Consider the following 22,706-nt stretch of genomic DNA (forward strand, 5'->3'; position numbering starts at 1 on the left):
GTTTAGTCTTCACATCTTAAAGGATAATATATCTTTCTGAGGAAAGACCAACGAAACCTTCACTCTGTAATTTAAAAATTCAAAATCTTCCTCATACCAATACACACTTAAATCCTGTGAAACTGAAAATGCGTGCGGCTGATTAAAAAAAAAACAGAAAAAGTATGGGAAAATGTGTAAAGTTAATTAAGCAATGGCTGGGGATGAGTTAGTAGATGTACGTAGCATGCGTGCATGTATCTGTATAGCTGCAATTACTTGCAACCTGAGACGCATGAAAGATGCCAGGATGAAATTGAAGCATTCGTATTTAACTGGTTGTAAGTTGAGAGCTGTGAACAAAGTTTAGCGTTGTACAATGTCAGGCTCTCACTCTACAGAGAACGTGCTTTTGTCGAGTACACATGACAGATCCTTTATTCTGGAATAACAGTCTTTAAACATGTCTGGAGTATGACCCACATTCACACCGCAGCATACGACCATCCATAACCTGTCATTTTGGGCAGGACTACCTGCCAGAGGAGGTGAGTAATAACTGTGCCATGGCTGAGTGGGTGGAATGAGGAACTGTGTTCTTAGGATTATTCTGTTTTTTTCCATTGCAATATTGACCTTTTATGCCCTGCCAAGGTGAGTGTTGTCAACATGTATGCAGTCACCGGTGATTTATTTGTGTATACAAGTCACATCTTGAAATCGAGCTCAGCCATAAAGATAATTGCAGTGCTGTGTAATGACTTTTGGCCAGGTCAAGAGGAATTATTATTTTCTAATATAAAATGTAACCTTCACCGGAGATATAAAACGTGGACTGCAATTAGGACAATCCAAAGTTTTGTACACAGAGTTTTTATGACTTAGGCTACACATTTCTCAAGATAAACAAAAACAGTGAGGAATGCAGTGTTAGATAAATTTTTTACCTTGATTGATGAATTTCACTTACATTTCCATCATTTTTGATTTTTGCATTTTTTATAAATCATTTTGATTCAGAATTATTCTCTAATGAATCATTCAGACTGTTCTGTAGTTTGACAAGAACTACTTGTTCACCATTCAAAAACTGACTTACAGGCTACTTTTACACAGCACAACAGCAATATCAAACCAATGAAATATTTTAGATTTAATTTGACAAATTCTAGAGCACAACATTACTGGAAATTGTATCTAATCATTAACTATGGTTTTCCAAAACACATCTTAACAAGTCTCTAAAATAGCACTGTTTTCCATGACTAATCCAGCTATTAAATGCACGTTTTCCATATTCATTTGTGAAGAAAATCTTGAAAGTGAAAAGGGATTCAGGCTTGTATATAACACCACTGTATCCTGGTGTTTGTTTCATAGCACAGTTTTCCTACATTTGCGCGTCCATCGTTAGCCATATGCTGTTGTTATTGGGTATACTGGTTGTACACCATCTCCTCTTTCCTTACTCCGTAACTGAGTAGACAGCCATCTACTGTTGCCTCATGCAGATGAAAAATTTAGCAGGTCTTTGCAACATGAGCCTGGAAGCACTGCATCTGCCCTGAGGTCAACCAGGTTCAGACTCACAGTACTGATCCTCATTCAGAGGAAGAAACTTAACAGCCAAAAAGCCTCCTAGTAGGAAAGAAATGAGGAAAAATAACAATCTTCAAACCATTTAATATCTGATGCCAACCCGCACTGAATTCTGCCCAAATATCTGCATAATTCAACTGGATTTTTCACAATTGCTACACACCACTACCCATTATCTTTAGTATAGTTTCCTTGCTATTATTAAAATGATTGTTTAATATTATTTAAATAAAAGGTAAAATGTGAACATTGTGCCCAATTTGCTATTGCTTTTAATGTTTTAACCTTATTTAACCTGGCGTCTGTGTGAATTTGACCGAGTCCCGACAGCGACATCTGCTGGTGAAAATCACAAGTGACGCGCTTGACTGATAGACCACGAACTTCTATATTTTCTAAAATAATATGTAACAAAAATAAGAAAAGAAGAAAAGAAAAGAGACAGTTTGATATCTGAAGGCGTCGAGGCAGTAACGGAATATAATAACGATCCTAAAATGAGATTTTTTTTCTTTCTTTTTTTTTTTTTTTTTTTTTGTCGTTCCTTCCAAGGAAAAGCTAACCACATGATTAGACTTACACAATAAGAACCTGTAAAGTTTTAATAACCCCTTATGTTTCTGGCTGAGCATTGAGTTTCTATCATCTGCGTTATTAGTTGCGCACCTGGAGCGAGATGACGTCAGCGACTCATTGAGCCCCCCCCCTCCAAAAAAAATCAAAAATATGCTATGAAAAAAAAAAAAAAAAAAAAAAAAAAACACGCATGTTAACACGCATGCGCTTACTGCGTAATGGAGCAGGTGTGATAAACACGAGTGTATTTCTTTCCACTGAAATATATTTTTTGTTTTTATAATGACTCCCATGCAGGACAGAATCCACCCTATCCCACACGCCACCCTGTCCCGTGAGACCCCTCAGTTAAATAAACTAACACATGAGAAATCAGAAAAACAGTAAACTCTACAGCTACTGTCTTTTTGCAAAAGTAGTAAACCAGTAAGTAACATTAGTAAACCTAATGTTGCTGCCAAATTAAAAAAAATAAATAAAAGGTAACATAATCAATACCATTATTATAAATCAAAAATATGATTTAAAACAAGTCAACCTGCATTCATTAGAGACACCTACAAAAGTGAAAGCAAGGCGCAGCCTACCGTATCCAGTTTTTATAGTGCATTTCCAAAATGAACTTGTCTCTCTGTCTGTGTCTGCCCTCCCTCACAGCCACCTCCTCTTTCTGTCTCTGACTCAGTCCACCGCTCTCAGCGTTTCAGGAGTTCATACACTGTTTGCTGTTCATCATAGATGGCACAGACAAACAAAACTCTAAAACTACAGACTGAGCAGCCTTATCACCCCTGACTACTTTTGCCGCTGTGATGTGATGTTGCTTATTAAGTGGGACGTTTTGTATCGGATTGCTCAAGGATGTGGAGACAGGAGCACCTTTCATTCACATGGATCACAGGTTTGCTCAATCTATTTTCCTAAGGCAATTTCATGCAGATCATGCACGTAGAACTGGAAACTATTCTACACAAAAATATGGTAAAATAGTTTAGGCTACATACAACGATATTAGAATGATTTTACATGAATAATAATAATAAAACAATTGCTTTACATGTTATTACGACTTAAGTGATGTTATTGCTACTATAGCTATATTCTGTTGCTACTATTAAACCGATTTGTATTACTTTTATTTATTTATTAAGTTGTGTGTACGTTCCACGTCTCAAACTAAAGAAATACAAAAGTTGTCTAAGTTAATTTAACCTAAGTGTGCTCATAAAACGAACGCAATTTTTTTTCGTTTGAGATATGCGACTTTCATTTCGCGGTTTATTGTTGTCCTCTCAGTGGGCGTTGAGTCGAGGGGGGTAAACCAATAATAACTGGCATTCTTATACTTGACCAGCTTAGATTAAATTGCTAAACGGATTAAAACAGAGTGAGGGGGATTGTTCATATATGATCCTCAAACACACTAGCTGTGCTTTTCTTTAGTCACTGATGTCTCGTTCACTAGAGTCTGCTAGAACGTGACAGAAAATATGTTAAAATGCAACCTATTTATTTACTTGTAAATCCTAGATCTACTGTGATGACTAAATAAATCAGAATCATCATTTATCCCGAATACAAAGCGGCTAAATACAGTGTTTAATCCTTTATGAGAGATAAGTGTACTTCAAAGGAGAATAAAACAAGACACACCCCTGGAAGAGTGTTTTCTCTGAGCCTTGCAGACAGCAGCCGGGATCTATGTGTAGCTTGTGTTGAAAGGAAGCGCACATGAACTTCTTGTGCTAGTTATCCTGTCTTAACCGACAAGCCGTGAGCTAGTTATATAGGCCTGCTCTGGTCTGTCTTTACACCATCTCCCCAATCTGCGCTGAAGAGTGAAAAATGGTCGGAAATGCCTCTCTGTGCCGGTCGTGCCTGCAGGAAACTGTAAACTACAGATCTATATTGGGACAGATGACAATACAACTTTAGGAAGGAACTACAGGAATTTCCAAACCACCCTGACAAGAGATGTCACATGAATTTGATACCGTAATGCGTGCTTGTTTAAACACATCTGATGTTCAAAAAAATATGTGGATTTAGTGTGAACCCTAGATTTTTTTTTGTCTGACTGGTGCCTTTGCAGAAGGAATTAAAGTGTTATAAAGTCAGCTGACTTTATAATGCACAGCCTTTCCGAAGTCACTGACATAAAGTTTTAGCTCAAAAGATTTAATTTCAGCAACAGTAAAATGCTAACTAACGCTTTGATGATCCTAATCACCAAAAACTAAATGACAGGAAACTGCACTGTAAAAATATTTAGACAGAGAGCCTAAAGCTTCATGGTTACATCTAAATTAACTGTTTTTATTCAACTTAAATATGTGTTAAATTTTATTTAATATGACTACATCAATCTGAAAACACCAATAACAATTATTTTAAGGGTTGCGTCAGATAAAAATCACACAGTTTTAGCTTAATACCCAAAGAAAGTCTACATGTGAATTGTATCAAATCACATTTCATGTGTGAAAGTGTTAAAAAAGGTTAACACTTTACAGTAAGGTTCATTAGTTAACTACTCATGAACTAAGAATGAGCAATACTTCAACAGCATTTATTAATCTTAGTTCATGTAAATTTCAACATTTACTAATGCATTGTTAAAATCAAAAGTTGTGCTTGTTAACATAATGCACTGTGAACTAACAATGAATGATTTTCTTTAACATAGCAAAGATGTTGTACATTAACTTACATTAACTAATGGAACCTTATTGTAAAGAGTTACCAAAAAACTTGATGCTGATTGAATTTGTTTTTAATAAAAACAGTTTTAATGATGTATACCTCAACTAACAAGAAGTTAATGCGTTCGTGCATCTGATTTCTTAAGTCATATTGCAGAAATCAAGAATCCAGAGATGTTTTTAATCAATCTCATGCTGATTTTCAACCGTGCTCACAAGACAAGTGCTAAATGAATTAATCCTGGATAAGACTTATTATTATAGTTACAGGGCCTTAGTAGAGCTATAAATAAATTAGGCTTCTAATAAACTATCATTTAATATGCACTCTAATGAGGAAATCACACTAATAGTCCAACTGGATTAAATACTAGAATTTATTTCCAAATATATATTTTATACATTTTTCTGGTAAGAAGTCTTTCTATGATATTAGATTATTACTGTTAAATATTAAAATTTGATTTCTAACTGTGAAAGTGTGAATAAAACTACACTACCAGTCAAATGTTTTTGAACAGTAAGATTTTTAATGTTGTTTTTTTGTCACTTCTGCTCACCAAGCCTTCATTTATTTGATCCAAAGTACAGCAAAAACAGTAAAATTCTGAAATATTTTTACTATTTAAAATAACTGTTTTCTATTTGAATATCTTTTAAAATGTAATTTATTCCTTTGATCAAAGCTGAATTTTAAGCATCATTTCTCCAGTCTTTAGTGTCACATGATTCTTCAGAAATCCTTCTAATATGCTGATTTGCGATTCAAGAAACATTTATTATTATTATTATCAATATTTAAAACGGCTGAGTAATTTTTTTCAGGATTCTTTGTTGAATAGAAAGATCCAAAGATCAGCATTTATCTAAAATAATAATAAACAAGAAAATCTAAAAAGAAAATCTGAAATTTTAAGGATTTTTAAAGGATGCTTTAAATTGATCAAAAGTAATTACCAAGACATTTATAAAGTTACAAAAATCTAACATTTCTATTTCAGATAAAAAATAGAATGTTTTCAACATAATAATAATAATAATAATAATAATAATAAATGTTTTTTGAGCAGGAAATTAGAATATTACCATGATTTCTGAAAGATCTGATGTGACTGGAGTAATGATGCTAAAAATTCAGTTTTGAAATCACAGGAATAAATTACATTTTAAAACATATTCAAATAGAAAACAGTTATTTTACACAGTAAAAATATTTCAAAATTATACTGTTTTTGCTGTACTTTGGATCAAATACATGCAAATTTGGTGAGCAGAAAGGACTTCTTTAAAAAGCATTAAACATCTTACTGTTCAAAAACTTTTGACTGGTAGTCTATGTCTGATAAATGTGGTGTGTTATTACATGTAACACAAGACAAGCAGATGACAAGTAATTATTATATGTTGACATCATAGATGTGGGATGTTTGTATTTTTCCATATAAATTAATACACACTGCCTCTGTATTAAACAGCAGATAGACTCAGTCTCTGACTCATCTTGACTCATTAGTTCAAGCCTGCAAAATCACAACTAGCATTTGAAAAATTCTTTCCTCTTGGACTCAAGTTCGAGTCTCACATATCTCCTGAGACTAGCATCAACCTGCATCACATGTGAAATTATATATGTAGTTGTTTGACAGATGCCGTCTTACTAAAATACACAGCTGTTACAAACTCTACCTTATTATGTCAAAACTGCATATCAGTGTCAGAAATATCTTAGTTGCTTTATCAGTACACGAATGTGATGAGTGTTGGTTGAATTTTGGATGACTCATTTTTCTCTTGAAAAAATTCACCTTTCAACAGGTAATTTGTCTTCATACTTGATGTGTGAGTTTTTGAGTCCCACTGTGTTACAGATCAGAATTTGTATGTGGCTGCTGTCTGTTTTCTGAGACATTTGTTTGTTAGTAACCGTGAGGCGCTTGTATTTATGTCTGTGCCTCAGGCGTTTGAAGCTGTGCAAACCCCTGAACAGACAGTCTCAATCACATCCACACTATCGTACCAGATGCTGTCACTCTCTGGTAGAGTCATTGCTACATTTGCTCTGAAGCTTAGTCACACTTTCATGTGAGGCGTCAGGTTAGATTTCAAACCTACTGACACATATATACAGTCTCTCAGATTCATAAACAAATGAGCTAATACGAAACAGCTATTTCTGACTAGGCATCAATTACATTATAGTAAAAATATGAGATCCACACTTTAATAAACAGCTGATGCATTTTTTTTTAAATCAACATCAGTATTTTAAATGAAAGTTTATGAATTTATAAGTCAAAGTGTATATCTTAGGTTCTGTAAACAGTCATCATTTCTGTATTTTCATGCGCCATTTGAAGCATTGTTTACCTTGCCTAGTTCATTTTGAATGGTTCTGTAGTGTGAAAAATGATGGTTTCATGTCTGAAGTACAAATAATCAATATATACCGGTACTATATGATTCAAAAGTTTGGGGTCAGTAAGATTTTTAAATGTTTTTTTTTTTTTAAAAATATGCATTTATTTGACTAAAAATACAGCAAAAACTAATAAAAAAATATTACAATGTAAAATAACTTTTTCAGTATATTTTAAATTGTAATTTGTTTCAGAGATGCAAAGTTATCAGCAGTCATTAATAATAATAAAAAAAACCACACACACGTAGTAAAGCTGCATGATTAATTGTTAAAAGATCGTAATCTCAATTCAAATACCCACACAATCTCATTTCCTAATGACAACGATTCTCTGCATATATTAAACCTTTGAAAAAGTCTTACCGGTATGTTCAAATCTGTATTTGCGCTGCCGCAGACACAGAAAGCAGATAGTTACCATGTTTAGGTAAGAAACGGCTTCACAAACAGTCTTTTCAACGACCCAGCATTATTTCTGTCTTACAGTCACTCATATCACAGGAATACTGCGATTAAAGATTATAGTTCGGATATAAACATTGATGTCTATGGTAGCGATCAAAATAGAGCACGTCATCATTTGAAAGTAATTGACACTTCAAATAACGTTTGTGTTGATGGCACTGTTTCACCACTTTGTGGAAACAAGTAACTGTTAAAAAATATACTTGTCATTGAGTCATTCATTTAAGAGATTACTTTAAAAACGCTGATTTATCCAGTAATGGAACAAGTGAATTATTTATAAGTAATTGATTCATTAATTCAAACCACTTTTTCATTATTTTAATGTTAAAAATTGGTTTATTAAATATGTCATTTTAATTATATTTATTTTAAATACATACATTAAAATGTTTAATAATTCTTTAAAATAATTAAACACTTTTAAGTAGACTGTAGCAATTAATATTTTGTCACGCATTATTTTGTTTAGTTCAGAATCAGGGGAGAATCGTGATCTCTATTTGAGACCAAAAAATTGCGATTCTCAGTTTATCCAGAATTGTGCAGCTCTAATACATAGCCCACATAAAATGTCGCTGGTGCCTGTAATCTCATAGAAGACAAATTTGCATGAAAAAAAAAATAGTTATACATTTTTTTTTTTTTTTTTTTTTTTTTATGAATCAATGTCGATGTTTAAAAAAATTGCAATAAGCTTTGTTACTTTTTATATGAAACAAAGTCTCGGATTTTAAATTCTGTCCATTTCATTACAATATTCAAATAATAAATGCCGTTTTGGCGCTGTTTAATGTTAAGTGGCAGATCGTTGTACCTCAGTTCAAAAGAAATGGCATGTGAAATGATCGTCTCCTCTGCTTTAATACCAATTTCAGGACAAAAATAATACATGAATGAACATCCAAAGGTATGTTAAAAGTCCATTTTTGTCTCATGTTATCGTGTTTCAATCGCGCCAAGATGTCAGTTTAAATTTTTTTTTTTTTTTTTTTTTTTTTTTGGCAACGTCACATTTACCTCAGAAAGACGCATTCGGTGACCATAAACTCGTTAGTCAGCTAGAAAAACAAACTCTAGACAGGAGCATTTTGCTAAATATATGCACCATGTAACATATCCATTGCCATTTTTACTGTTCTTCACTATATAATTTACTTGGAATAAATCCGTCACGTTTTTATGACAGCCACCATTTAAATATTTATAGGCCTTTTTAAAAAAATGGAGTGGAAATATAATTACGTAATTGTTAATTATTATTATAAAAACTTAACTGAGTGTAATTTAGGCATTTGTATATAAATCAGTTAATTTAAACCTTCAATATTATAATAATGTTATACCAACTGACTCTCATGAATATTTTACAGCTTGAGACATTTTTTTTTCCTTGAGAAAATTACTGTAGGCTACCTTATGTACTGTACCTTATATCCAACATAATCGATATTGAATCGGTAATCAACTGGGATCGGGAGCTTGTGAATCAGAATCAAATCAAATCATGAAATTTGTGTCAAAATTTCAGCCGCACTGCTTAATGTTTTTGTGGGAAATTTGATGCATTTTTTTTTAATGAATAAAAAGTTTCAAAAGAACAGCATTTATTTGAAATAGAAATATTTTGTAACACTTTAGATGTCTTATTGTTAATTGTTAATAAAATGTTAATTGAATTTATTTAGATATTTAGATTTTTGGATTTGTTCAGAAGAAAGAAAGAAAAGAAAGCTACTGGCCCCAAACTTTTGTCTCATTGAGGATGCATCTCCATGAAGAATAATAACAAAGAATCAGCAAGGATGTGTCAACTTCCCAAAAGCATTTCATGTCAATTACCCACATGCCCTGCTCATAAATGCATACTTTCAGTGAGACAGAGGACACACCTACACACCCACAAGCTGGCTTGAAGAATATCACCATAAATACAATGCATTGCATTGAAAATCAGCTGCATAATACAGGTTATACTGCTCATGTTTACATGCCTCAAACAATCTGGCACATGTGATGTGTTACTGTAGACATTCAAACACATCAGACTTTGTGAAGATCACAGCACAGGTAATGTGGTTTGCCCTTTCAGGCTCATACATGCGGTTATTTTGCTGCTATGACGCACAGCGCTGCATTGTGAACAGTAATCTGTGCATCCATGTGGGATTTAGTGTCTTGCTTGCAGCTCTTTAAACTTTGTGTTGTGGAGGCAAGCCTGAGCTTTTCCCTCCTTTTTTTTCATTATGGACTGAGGATCAGCGTGATTACAGTTTTTAAACATCAGAGGTATAATTATGTAATGAAAAGGAGAATGAGTCTGTATTTTTTATGTTCTAATGTTAACCGTCACACGGGAGGGACGTTTGTCAGTTGGCTTCGGTTACTGATCTTTATGTTCTGTTTGAGTCTGAGAAAAGGCCATTTGACATGTCAGAAATTTCTAAGCAAAATTTCAACTTGATAACATGCTTGAAAGGTGACATGTCATGAAAATGTGATTTTTTTTTCCATGTTTAAGTGCTATAATCGGGTCCCCAGTGCATTAACCAAACCAGAAAACATGAAAAAGGATGCGGTCAGGGGATCCTATTATAATGTTACCGCCCCTTAATCCGCACATTTCCACCCAAGCGACAACGGTGTACCAGTTCTAACACCACGGCGAAAGTTTGAGCAAAGCATGCTAACTGTTCTGCTGTTGGCTGTACATTTGAGCACAGAATGTTATTTAGAGTCCCAGCCTCAGAGGAGACAAGAGCAGTGGATTTATTGATTTATTTACTGTATTACACTGCTGCCACACAGATCTAATATAAACATGCAATTTCTTTCCCAGCTGTTTACCTTCACAGACATAACCGACATAAACTTGTGTGTATTTGACAGTTTAAGCACAATAAGTCATTAATGGTTTAGCAGTCGCGTGCCGTTTTACAGTCGCTATTTTACAGTGCGTGCTCAGAAAATCGTATATCAGAAGTTTAAAATGATATGGATTTAAAACGCATGATTTCAGCTTGATAGACATGATAATCAAAACCAAACAGATGTTTTTTAGCAAAGTATCTGAGGTACGAGCTGTAAAGGCACAGCCTTATTCTGGAAAAGGGAGCGGGGAGCAGCAGCTCATTTGCATTTAAAGAGACATGCACAAAAACAGTGTGTTTCTGCTTCCACTCAAAATAGGCATTTTCAAAATGATATAATTGTGGGGTATTTTGAGCTGAAACTTCACAGGGACATTCTGGGGACAGAGACTTATATTACACATTGTAAAAAGGGGCATAATAGGTCTGCTTTAAATGCTCTCTTTGAAAAATGTTACATCTTTTTGGGACTGTCTTTTTGTGTACACATTGTAACGCTTAGCAACTGTTTTGACTGGGTTTGTTTTACTGTATTTTCCTTCACTGTGTTTTGTCAGGGTCCAGATCACCTCAAACAGAAATATCCAACTATTCTTCCATTTTCTATGTAGAGTCACTAACTGTCACTAAGTTTATGCCTACTTTGTCATTCAGCAGAGTGTAAACGCGTCAATAATGTCTGTCAAATGAGCTTTTTATTAGAATCTGAAGGAAAACTGAATAGTTACTGTGAATATTATGGTTACTGTTTACACATAAATCAGCTGGATCTCTGAAACCCACATAAGTCAGTCATATTATAACATGAGGGTTGTATCTGCACTGTGCCTTATATCTTTGTCAGAAGAAGTCACTCTGACACATAGACAGAAGAGTAACAGTCATAAATGACCACAGATTATTTCATATTGTTTTACAGCCCTATAAAGACAGATTGCCAAGACAGGCTGAACTGAGAAGAACTTATTACAGACAGAAGACACTATGAATTACAGTGCCATCTTGTGTTCAGTTTTCTACAGTGTAGATTGTGGAATATATTTTTAATGCATAGTATATTAAAAAATATATTTTGTTAAAGTACTTTAGATACATTTTAGTATATTTAAAAACAGTATTTTTAGAAAAATGAAATTTTGTGAACACTCACAAATTAAAAAAGCACACTTGAATGGCACATTTGACCAGTGAGAATTAAGTATTCAACATCATTGTGTAACAACTGTGTCTGATACTTAGGAATAGACAACACTGAGTGTTTCATGTATTTTTCATATATAAATGTAGCTTAATTTTGTTTTACGTGTGGCTGTAGTGACAAAACATCAAATGCCTTTTTTACTGATTACAAGGATTTGTGACTTGTTTGTTTCTGTAAATATGAAACATTGTCTGAAGACGTTTTCTGTCTTTTAGGATGTGTGTATGAGTTGAGATAGAGCTCAGGCCAGTGATGGAGGCAGGACCGAACTGCAGCTCTCACTGTGAGTCTGGCGTCTGCTTCATCTACCCAGGAGTGAACAGCCAGCAGGGCTGGGACGTCCTGCAGAGACTCTGTGCGCTCTCAGCGGTACATTCACACACTCACCCCTGTTCACCACCACACACTCACATACACAGATAATTACATTCACAAACAGTGGGATCCACAAGTTTGAGCCCGTAGAAAACACTTCTGCTTTGTATTTTTCTTATTTAAAGATCATAGAATTATCATGTACACTACTGTTTGGGCTTTTATTCAGCAGGGATGCATTAAATTGATCAAATGTGACATTTATATGAAGTTACAAAAGATTTCTACTTCAAATAAATGATGTTCTTTTGAACTATCGATTTATCAAAGAATCTTAAAACTTATAATTTTTCACAGAAATATTAAGCAGCTGTTTTTAACATTGATAATAAGAAATGTTTCTTAAGCAGCAAATCAGCATATTAGAATGATTTCTGAAGGATCATGTGACACTGAAGACTCCAGTAATAATGATGAAAAGCTGCGCATCACAGAAATACATTACATTTTAAAATCCATCCAAATAGAAAACAGTTATTTTAAATTGTAATAATATTTCATAATGTTGCTGTCATTACTGTATTTTTGATCAAATGCAGTCTTGGTGAACTTTAAAAAGTTTTAAAAAATCTTACAGACCCTAAACTTTTGAATGGCAGTGTATATATTCAGTATATTGTGCTGTTTGTTTGTGTCTAGAGGGGTGTGGATCTACAAAGTCGATCGCTGTCTCCTGCTCTTCGTGCTGTAGTCTGGACACTGCTCTCTTGTGGGATTCTGCTGGCGCTCTTTTTCCTCATTTTTACACTGCGCTTCAAAAACAACAGGTACAGGATCTCTGGATTTCAAACATGACCCATTTTTTGCTTTACAGGGGAGCTTTTGTCCGCTAACATGAATTTTGACTATGTACCTCTGACACAGGATAGTGAAGATGTCCAGTCCCAATCTGAATGTGCTGACTCTCTGTGGCAGTGTACTCACTTACGGCAGCGGCTTCTTATTCGCCATGGAGGAGAGAGCACTGCTGTCTGGAGCAGGATCAAGAGCTGTCTTACAGGTACAAACACACACACAAGGTTATTTAGGTAGTCTGATGGAGCTGGCATTCAAAAACTAAGACCCTCTTCTCTCTATACCTGCCTTTGCATAAGTATAACTAAAGAAGTCCTAAAAATCATACAGCTGGTGTTTTGTTTGGCTGGCTTATTGCTCTGAATTGCTAAATGGCTGTTTACATTTTACAACACCATAAACCTTGTTTACTTTACCAAACATGATTAACAGAATTCTTGTTTACTTTAAGCTGTAGGGCTTCTCAAACCATACATCTGTGATTGATTACATACCTGTTGTTTATGCTAGAAATGGCTCTGGATTTAGTTATTTGAATGTATGTGTCTGCATGTGAGTGTGTGTTGCTGTTTTGGATCAATTATATATGTCAAAAGTTTACATACACCTTGCAGAATCTGCAAAATGTTAATTATTTTACCAAAATAAGAGGGATCATACAAAATGCATGTTGTTTTATATTTAGTACTGACCTGAAAAAGGTATTTTACATAAATAAGTTTACATATAGTCCACAAGAGAAAATAATAGTCGCATTTATAAAAACAACCCTGTTCAAAAGTTTACATACACTTGATTCTTAATACTGTGTTGTTACCTGAATGATCCACAGCATTTTTTAGTGATAGTTATACATGAGTCCCTTGTTTGTCTTGAACAGTCAAACTGCCTGCTGTTCTTCAGAAAAATCCTTTAGGTCCCACAATTTTTTTTTTTTTTTTTTAGCATTTTTGTGTATTTGAACCCTTTCCAACAATGACTGTATGATTTTAAGATCCATCTTTTCAAACTGAGGACAACTGAGGGACTCATATGCAACTATTACAGAAGGTTCAAACACTCACTGATGCTTCAGAAGGAAACACAATGCACTAAGAGAACTTTTTGAATTAGAAGATCGGGGTAAATTTAACTTAATTTGTCTTCTGAAGAGCAGTACTTAAAGGAGAAGTCCACTTCCAAAACAAAGATTCACATATAATGTACTTACCCCCTTGTCATCCAAGATGTTCATGTCTTTCTTTCTTCAGTAGTAAAGAAATTATGTTTTTTGAGGAAAACATTACTGCATTTTTCTCCATATAATGGACTGATATGGTGCCCCGATTTTGAACTTCCAAAATGCAGTTTAAATGTGACTTCTAACGATCCCAAATGTAGTTGTAAATGATCCCAGCCGAGGAAGAAGGGTCTTATCATTTTAAAAAATACAGTTTAAATACTTTTTAATCTCAAACGCTCGTCTTGCCTTTCTCTCCCTGAACTGTATTTGACTGTGTATTCTGGTTCAAGACAGTTAGGGTATGTTGAAAAACTCCAATCGTATTTTCTCCCTCAACTTCAAAAATCATTTCAAAATTATCCTACATCACTGCAGAAGTACCGACCCAGTCTTTGCAAAGTGAACATCCAAAGAAGATCAAACACCCTCAACAAAACAGGTAAAATAGCGATATAGGATGATTTCGAAGTTGAGGGAGAACATGAGATGGGAGTTTTTCGACATACCCTAACTGTCATGAATTGAAACAAAAACAGTCAGAGGCAGAGTAACACAAGATGGGCATTTGGCATTAAAAAGTATATAAATTGTATTGTTATTTTTTTATATAAGACCCTACTTTCTCGGCTGGGATTGTTTACAACCACATTTGGGATCGTTTGAAGCCGCATTTAAACTGCATTTTGGAAGTTCAAAATCAGGGCACCATATCAATCCATTATATGGAGAAAAATGCTGAAATGTTTTCCTCAAAAAACATAATTTCTTTACGACTGAAGAAAGTAAGACATGAACATCTTGGATGACAAGGGGGTGAGTACATTATATATATTGTTGAGCTATGTAGTTTAACAAGTTATTAAATGTCCTCTTTATGACTTCATTGTGAATTTAAAACAAGTTCCAGGTTCAGTACAGTGTCATGACTTATATGGCTAAAAGCTGATCTTGTGTTAAATATGTGTATCTTTTTCTGTACCATCGCAATTTCCATCTCAGGCGCGGATATGGACACTGTGTATTGGCAGCTCTCTGGTGTTTGGCCCCATTCTTGGGAAAACATGGCGGCTCTATAGAGTATTCACTCAGCGTGTGCCCGACAAAAGAGTGGTGAGCTGTTATATATGTTTGTGAATGAACAGACTATGATTTATTGGTTAATATCGCTGGCTTCAACATAGTACATTGTTCGGTTGTGTTTCAGATTATTAGAGACATCCAGCTGATGGGTCTGGTTGCTCTGCTGGTCCTAGTGGATGTTGTTGTTCTAGCAGCATGGGGTTTGACAGATCCGATCAAGTGCTCTCGCTCTGTTAGTGCTATGGTGAAGGTATACCCACTTTCTAAAGAACGCATAGCATATAAAAATAAGCATATCTCTTGTGAGCCACATTTACTCATACTTCATTTTTGAAGCCTCACAGCTAATATTTTAAAATAGAGGGATATAGAGTCATTTAAGGATAACTGGTGCAAGGCTAAATTATTTATGGCATCTGAAGGATTTTGTGTTGTCTCTCTTTTTTTGTCAGGTAGTAGAGCGGGACGCATCCTACTCTCTGTCCCAGTTGGACTCCTGTTCTTCTCTCTACTCTGACCTGTGGGTAATCCTGCTCTCTGTGCTCAAGGTAAAATTTAGCTTTGCCTTCACAGGAATCAATTACAATGCAGTTTATATGTGTCACAATAGTGAATCTATCTATCTTGCTTTACACTGACTCTCTTTGCTCTTTTGCAGGGCAGCCTCCTCCTGTACGGCACGTATCTTGCTGGCCTGACAAGCAATGTGAGCTTACCTCCTGTAAACCAGTCTGTGACCATCATAGGTGCTGTCTGCCTGGTTACCATGTCGAGCGCTGTGGCTGTACCTGTCTCTCTTTACCTGTACGCCTGGCCCAATGTGGTCTACAGTGTAGTGTCTGGAGCCATCTTCATCTGCACAATGGCCATAGACTGTCTACTGTTTGTCCCTCAAGTACGTACCAGTATATTCACTGCCAATTTCTTGTGGTTTTCAATTAAGCACTTAGTCTGTCTTCGTCTAGTCTTTGTTTTCGGTCTGAAATACTTAATCAAAAGGCTTATGTTGAGGCACAACCAATCGATAAATCTGTCAAAGGAGAGGCAGATCCAGGTGATGAGTCAGCATCAAACATCAGATGTGTTTACACAATGTGTCCTGTAGGTTTGGAGAGGACACTGCTAATGTCGGCTCTTTATAACAGTGTGGATTTTGGATAATATTACAACAGTGTTTTTTTGTTGATCAATCAGAACCAAAGAGCATGTGTGTGGTTAAGATAAAAAGGCTGGCAAAGTCAAAAGAAACATTTGGTCAGTGAATCACACAGACATGATGATGCCTGCTCAAAAAAAACTGCACAATAACTAAATCGTTCAGTATCTGAACATAAGCAAGAAACACTTGATAATATATACAGTTTATTACTCCTGCCATACCTACATCTTCATCACTGTTATTCTTCCCTCTAGCTGACCCAGTGGAGACAGTTTGAAGAGGAAACAAACTCTCACCCCAGTCAAATGGCCAAATACTTCAGCAGTCCCAGCAAGACCACACACTCCATGTACAGCGAGGATGAGATCTATTATCTGCTTGGAGAAAATGACTCCATGAAAAGACTCATTAATGAGGTAACGATTATTATTACATTATCAGTGTGTTATTTAAAGGAAAGCTTTACACTTCACTTTTGTTCCTTTTTAGTATATAGGCCATTCTACAGAATTGGTGCAAACTGCTGTACCACAACCAAAAAACACATTTAAAAAGCATTTAAGTATTCAAATCTTAGATCTTTACTAAGATCCTTCTATTATCTATTGAAACCCACAATAATATTTAAAATATCAGTAAGCCTAAACAGGTCCTATTATGCTTTTTCACTTTTTTCCAAGAATTACAACGAACGGCTTCTTTGGACTACAGCGTTTGTTTTCCGCATGTTATGTCACTATGCGGCCCATTAGGATATCATTAAAATAAATCCCACCTACAAAAATTCGAATGGTTAGGGGGTGGGTAGGGACGAAGTGGGGGGTTAGCCTAACTTTGCAGCGCAGAAAGCAGCTTTTGGGACACTTTAACGAGCCGTAGCGCGGCGGGTATAAACACAAACATTGACTAGAGTGGCCGTGTTGGAGCCATAACATGCCGCAGATGTGTGCAGTGTGTTAATGTTAGGCTGCTTTTAGCCTTATGCTGGAGCTGGTTTTGGGCAATGAAACTAAATATGTAAATAATTAAATAAATTAGCACGATAATATCATGTATTGGCAATCTCGCAGGCTGCTCTGGCATTGAAACTGTGACGCCACAACGACAGGCATCTGAGAATGGCTTGATTTGAAAAAGGGGATATTATTTTTACAGATTAATTAAAAACCACTGCATGGATTTTTATCATTATAGGGTAGATGTGTATATACACTGCCAACACACATTAATATTCAAACAACTTGTAAAAGTGAACTTTGCATCCCTAAATGACCCCTTTAAATGTTGTCTTAAAGGGGACATCGGATGCAAATTTCACTTTTACATGGTGTTTGCATATAAATGTGTCTTAGCAGTGTGTGGACACAACCACCCTACATTTGACAAAAATACATTCACTCAGTTTTTAAATCCCCAAAACTGTACGCTGTCCGCCATAGCGGACAACAATGTCTTGTAAACAATGCAGGTGTTTTCCAGTTGGATGTAAAAGTGGACATAAGCGTCTTCAACATCAGAGTCACTGAGGACGCAGTGCATTAGTTTTGTTTTTGATGGTAATATACAAAAAATGGAAGATGGGGTGAAGTGAGAAGTAGCTCATTATCAGTTAAGTTATGCACCAAAACGGGTCACTGTGAACAGAGCTGTTTTTGACAAGGTAAAAAGGTGTTCTGTTACATGACCACTGAAGAATTTTAGAGACCCTGTAGTATCATACCATCTTGTGGAAAATGGGCATCTGATGTCCCCTTTAAAGAGAGCTGAAAAAAATAAATAAAGTAATCTAAGGATGCTAAGTTGTTCTGAATGGTTTCTAGATAAACAATTTGAAAGGTAGGTAGGTAAACAGATTGATAGACATTTTCAAAGGACGTCTATGGGATTTTAGTTAATTGGCTGCTGGAAAACCATCAGCCGATTAGACACAGTCATATAGCACATGAAGTCAGACTCAGAAGATGCTGAAGGACTATGATTGTGGTGGATGTAGCTTAAAACCTATAGGAGGACTTACATTTAGAGATTTTGGTCTTGGTTTAAAGGCTTTTGTCAAACCAACATTTGCTGAGTAAAGCGATGGAACTAGTTTTGTCCACACAGTGATTACTGGTTTGTATAAGCATCAAATGATAAATTCCAGCATTGGGTGTGCACAGCAGTTTGTTTTGCGTCACGCGATCCTTTGTTTTACATTTCCTCAAGGCACCGCTTTGTAATCTCACATCCTGTAAAATTGGCACCTAACCCATACACCTACTTAGCGAACTGAGTCGTTCTAGATAATGATCGTGATTAGGGTGATGAGGTTTTTAAACCATTTTCCCATGTGTCCTCCATATTTGCAGAAGAATGCCGTTATTGATAGCCTACAGGAACAAGTGAACAATGCCAAGGACAAGCTGCTCAAACTGATGACTGCTAGCCACCCCTTGGACGAGGGAGAAATGGACTCCTCCAACACTAACCTCAACTCCACCTCCACCCAAACCACAGTGGTATCTCCTGATTCTCCAACTCTAATGAAATACTCAGAAGTTGCTCCCACCAGAGCTTTCTCTCCACCTCCCTATGTACCTCCTCCACCGCTTCCCGCTCACACTACCTCACAGCAAACATCCCCTGAAGGTCCAGTAGCTACAGAAGTTCCTCCTTCTTCAACACACCTGAGGTCTTCACCTCCTCAAGATGACAGTGAGGTCCCTCAGGTTGTAAGTCTGAATGAAAACACAGAAGAAGTAGCTCCAACCATGAACAATATTAGAAACTCAGGTCTTGGAAAAGAGATTTCGGAGAAGCCACTTGATGTGCCTTTGGATCAGGACAAATTAGCACAAGGCTTCTCTCGCCTGGGACCAGCTTGGTGTAGTTCATCTCACGTTGAGTCTCCAGGGCCTTCAGCCTCTGTTGAGCTTCCCACCATGTCCCCAACGGGACGAATGGGTTTTGTAACCAATGAGCAGCTGGTGGAGATCTTGCAGGACCTAAGCATGGATGCCATAAGCAGCTCCGTCAAATCCCCTGACCGGGCGCGAAGCCCATCCCTCAATCCAGATGAACTGGGCACAGCTCTTTCTCCTCGATCTCCTCTACAGTTCTTCTTCCCCACCATCTCACCCTATCTCATGCGTAAACGCAGACCTCCGTTTTACTCCTCAAGAGGTGGACCTCCACCTTACTATTTTCCAGGCTCGGTTCCTCCAGGGCGGGGAAGGGCATCAGCACTAATGGACAATGAAAAGTTAAGAGACGATGACTCTCAAAGACATGACTTGTGGGATGAGAGAAAGAGGCGGAGGAGGAATGCGAAAGCACAGGCTCGACGTGGCTCGGGACAGGAGAGTTGGGAGTGTTCTTCTCACAAGTGCACAATTACGCCTTTCACTGGACAGGTTCCTCAGCCTGCCTCTGCAGAGGGGGTTAAACACTCAGAGGAGCCATATGACTACTCAGACTCTGACTCTAGCAGCTCGGAGGACTATTGTTACTATCAGCGGCCCTACTGCGGGGCCTGTCATCACCCCTATGACTCCACAGACAGCCTCACCTCAGGGACCTCTGACAGTGAGGATGAGGACTTCTGCCACTCAGGACATCCTGTTGTGAACTTTAAAGTCGACCTTAAACCAACCTTTGTCTGAACAGACTGCACATACACTTTGTATTTGACGTGATGCTCTTGGTTTTGTTTGGATCTAATTAAATTATTTAGATATACAATATCTGTATTTTTTTTAAAGAAGGCTTTTATGCTCAGCAGGGCTGCATTTATTTGAAAAATATTTGAAAAATTATTAGAATGATTTCTGAAGGATCACGTGACACTGAAGACTGGAGTAATGATGCTGAAAATTCAGATTTGCATCACAGGAATACACTACATTTTAATATATATTAAAATAGAAAACAGTTATTTAAAAAAACTACTTTATAAAACATTACATGTACTAATTGTACATTAAAAATGCACTTCATACAGACTTGAATACACCTCTTATATGATCGATGTTTTATGTAAAACATGTTTAATAAAACTTACTTAGATATTTTTAACACTGTCTAAAATCAAAAATATCTTTTTTTTAAGTCATTTAAAAGTAGTTAAGTGGTATAATATATTATTATTTCTTAGCTAAATCATAAAAATAGTAAAAGATATAACAGAGACAAACTCTGTCAAGGTCAGTATTTATTTTTTAGATTTTTTAGTTCAGGTTTTCAGGCATCAAATTGAATCTGGAATACTGAAAAAATGTTTTACAAATGTGGAAATACATTCCGTTTACTTGATGATAAGGACAATTTTTAGAGATTTTTAGTCATAAAATTTATATTATGAAAAGGAAAATCTAAATTGAACAATAATGTACTGGGTCTCTTCTCTGATTAGCATAACTAATGAGCCATTTGAGTGAGTGGAGAGGGAAGATTTTGGTCTTTCCTGTGTCTGTTAAACAAAAAGGTATTTGTTTACACAAATTATTTCTTCTAGAAAGCTATTATTACACAGTTTTAGGAAAACCCATACACTTTTTATACATTTCAAAAATGTAATTCAAAAAATGTTAAAAATGTTATGACTGATTTTTACCATCCTATTTAGGTTAATTAATTTAGAAACACTGTGCAATTTAAAAGAGAGAATAGATAAGGAGGAAATATTCCATTGCAAATATTGTCAAAAAATAAATAAAATCAATCAGCTGTGAAGTTAGCTTTTAGTGTGTTTTGCATTGCATTTGAATTCTTATTACATTCCTTGATCATTTAAAATTGCTCTTATTTTAAAATATGCTAACGTAGAAATTAAATTTCTTTCCAATTGATAAACCTTTCTCTTACAATATTAAAATGCTTTATTTTGTGCTACAACATTACACAGTCGTCGCTTTGGTTAAATAAGTCTGTTTATAGTATTTATTTTTGCCTAGTCCTTTTTGTGTGTGAGTGCGTAGAGTTTTTTTTTAATAGATGATAATGTTTTATGTTTACCAAGACTTGATATATATTTCTTTATCTCCTTATTTATCTAATTTAAACTCTTAGGAGGCAATGTGACTGAAGAACTTGATCTGCATCATGTTATTTGTTCAAACAGTGTTTTTGAAACTGAATTATTTTTTGCATATATTGCATTTATGTAAATATTTTAGTGTGTGTGAATGTGTTTATATCTCTGTGTCCTTTTTGTAAACATGTTTTCTCTATGAACCTCCGTTTGTTATTGAATCTTTCTTAGCAAGGAATGAACATCTACAAACAAATGCATGAACATGATTGCATACGCATACTAAAAGACTGAATGGTGATGAGATGTGTGTTTATCATTGTTTGTGCCTGTGAATAAATGTGTGTACAACTGTATACATGTGTGCAAACACACATCCACTCATGCCCAAGGAAGTATTTGCATTAAGGAAAAAAGGAAACCGCAACTTGCATTACTTGCATCACTTGTTCTATTGCAGATGGAGGGCTATTTGTAAAACATCATTGTAAAATGTGCTCAAAGGAGCAAGAACAGTGTGGTAGCAGAAAAGAAGCACAGACATTGTGAAACATTCAGGATGTATGGTTGCACTGTAAATCTAAACCACAATAATGGTGATGGCTGGGGGAAAGGAAGAATCTGCCTATCTACAAAATGTAAATAAGCAATTATGTTGTATACTGTGTTATGCAAGCCCACTGCAGGAATGTGCAGTCATTCTTAGCTGAAATATGCCTATGTTATGTACATCATCCTTGCATTTGGATAGTTATACTTCTCTGCTATTTTAAGCAAAACGTGTTATGTCTAATGAAAACCTTCAGACACTTTGCTAATGCATAAGACTGCATTTAAGCTATCAGAATCAAAAAGAAAAAAAAATGGCAGAGAAGGTATTTAACAACACCCCAGTAAATAGTTTTACTGATTGTTCTTAATACGTCACAGGTCAAAGAATACACTGGTCAAAGGACAAAGTCAACGTGGTAGGATAGTTGCTCATCAAAGTCAGTGTTTACTATAAAAGTATAATGGAATGAACAAACTCATCTATTGATAAACTATTAATTTAAGTGTTTAAAACTGCCTCACATCTATCATCAACCTTCTAGTAATGTCATAGTTTGAACTGATGTTATAGTTCACCTAAAAATGAAATTTCTATCCATAATTAAGCATAAACGGTTCAACTGTAATTTTATGAAGCTATGAGAATATTTTTTGTGCGCAAGGAAAACAAAAATAATGACTTTATTTAACAATTTCTTCAGTCT

General features: G+C 35.6%; 1 protein-coding gene across 2 annotated transcripts; it reads left to right on the forward strand.

Moving 5' to 3' along the window:
• The first annotated feature begins 385 nt into the window (after positions 1 to 385).
• On the forward strand, positions 386 to 21,653 carry gpr156 (G protein-coupled receptor 156). 2 transcript variants are annotated; one of them, XM_051118416.1, is made up of 11 exons: positions 386 to 527; positions 2,812 to 3,055; positions 12,027 to 12,180; positions 12,826 to 12,953; positions 13,051 to 13,186; positions 15,203 to 15,313; positions 15,408 to 15,533; positions 15,736 to 15,831; positions 15,942 to 16,178; positions 16,697 to 16,858; positions 18,791 to 21,653. In XM_051118416.1, the coding sequence occupies exons 3-11, from the start codon at positions 12,064 to 12,066 to the stop codon at positions 20,081 to 20,083; spliced, it is 2,406 nt and encodes an 801-aa protein (XP_050974373.1). In that variant the 5' UTR covers positions 386 to 527; positions 2,812 to 3,055; positions 12,027 to 12,063; the 3' UTR covers positions 20,084 to 21,653. The 2 variants fall into 2 exon arrangements, with proteins under 2 accessions (XP_050974373.1, XP_050974372.1); XM_051118415.1 differs by lacking the exon at positions 386 to 527 and having other exon boundaries at positions 2,805 to 3,055.
• Positions 21,654 to 22,706: the final 1,053 nt, after the last annotated feature.

Source organism: Labeo rohita, chromosome 9 (genome assembly GCF_022985175.1).
Source record: "Labeo rohita strain BAU-BD-2019 chromosome 9, IGBB_LRoh.1.0, whole genome shotgun sequence".
Classification (NCBI taxonomy): domain Eukaryota; kingdom Metazoa; phylum Chordata; class Actinopteri; order Cypriniformes; family Cyprinidae; genus Labeo; species Labeo rohita.

Excerpts from the sequence above, each read along its gene's own strand:
- gpr156 (XM_051118416.1), top strand. The coding sequence starts at position 12,064 with ATGGAGGCAGGACCGAACTGCAGCTCTCACTGTGAGTCTGGCGTCTGC. Across the intron at positions 13,187-15,202 it reads GATCAAGAGCTGTCTTACAG|GCGCGGATATGGACACTGTG; the intron begins GTACAAACACAC and ends TTTCCATCTCAG. Across the intron at positions 16,179-16,696 it reads GTCTACTGTTTGTCCCTCAA|CTGACCCAGTGGAGACAGTT; the intron begins GTACGTACCAGT and ends TCTTCCCTCTAG.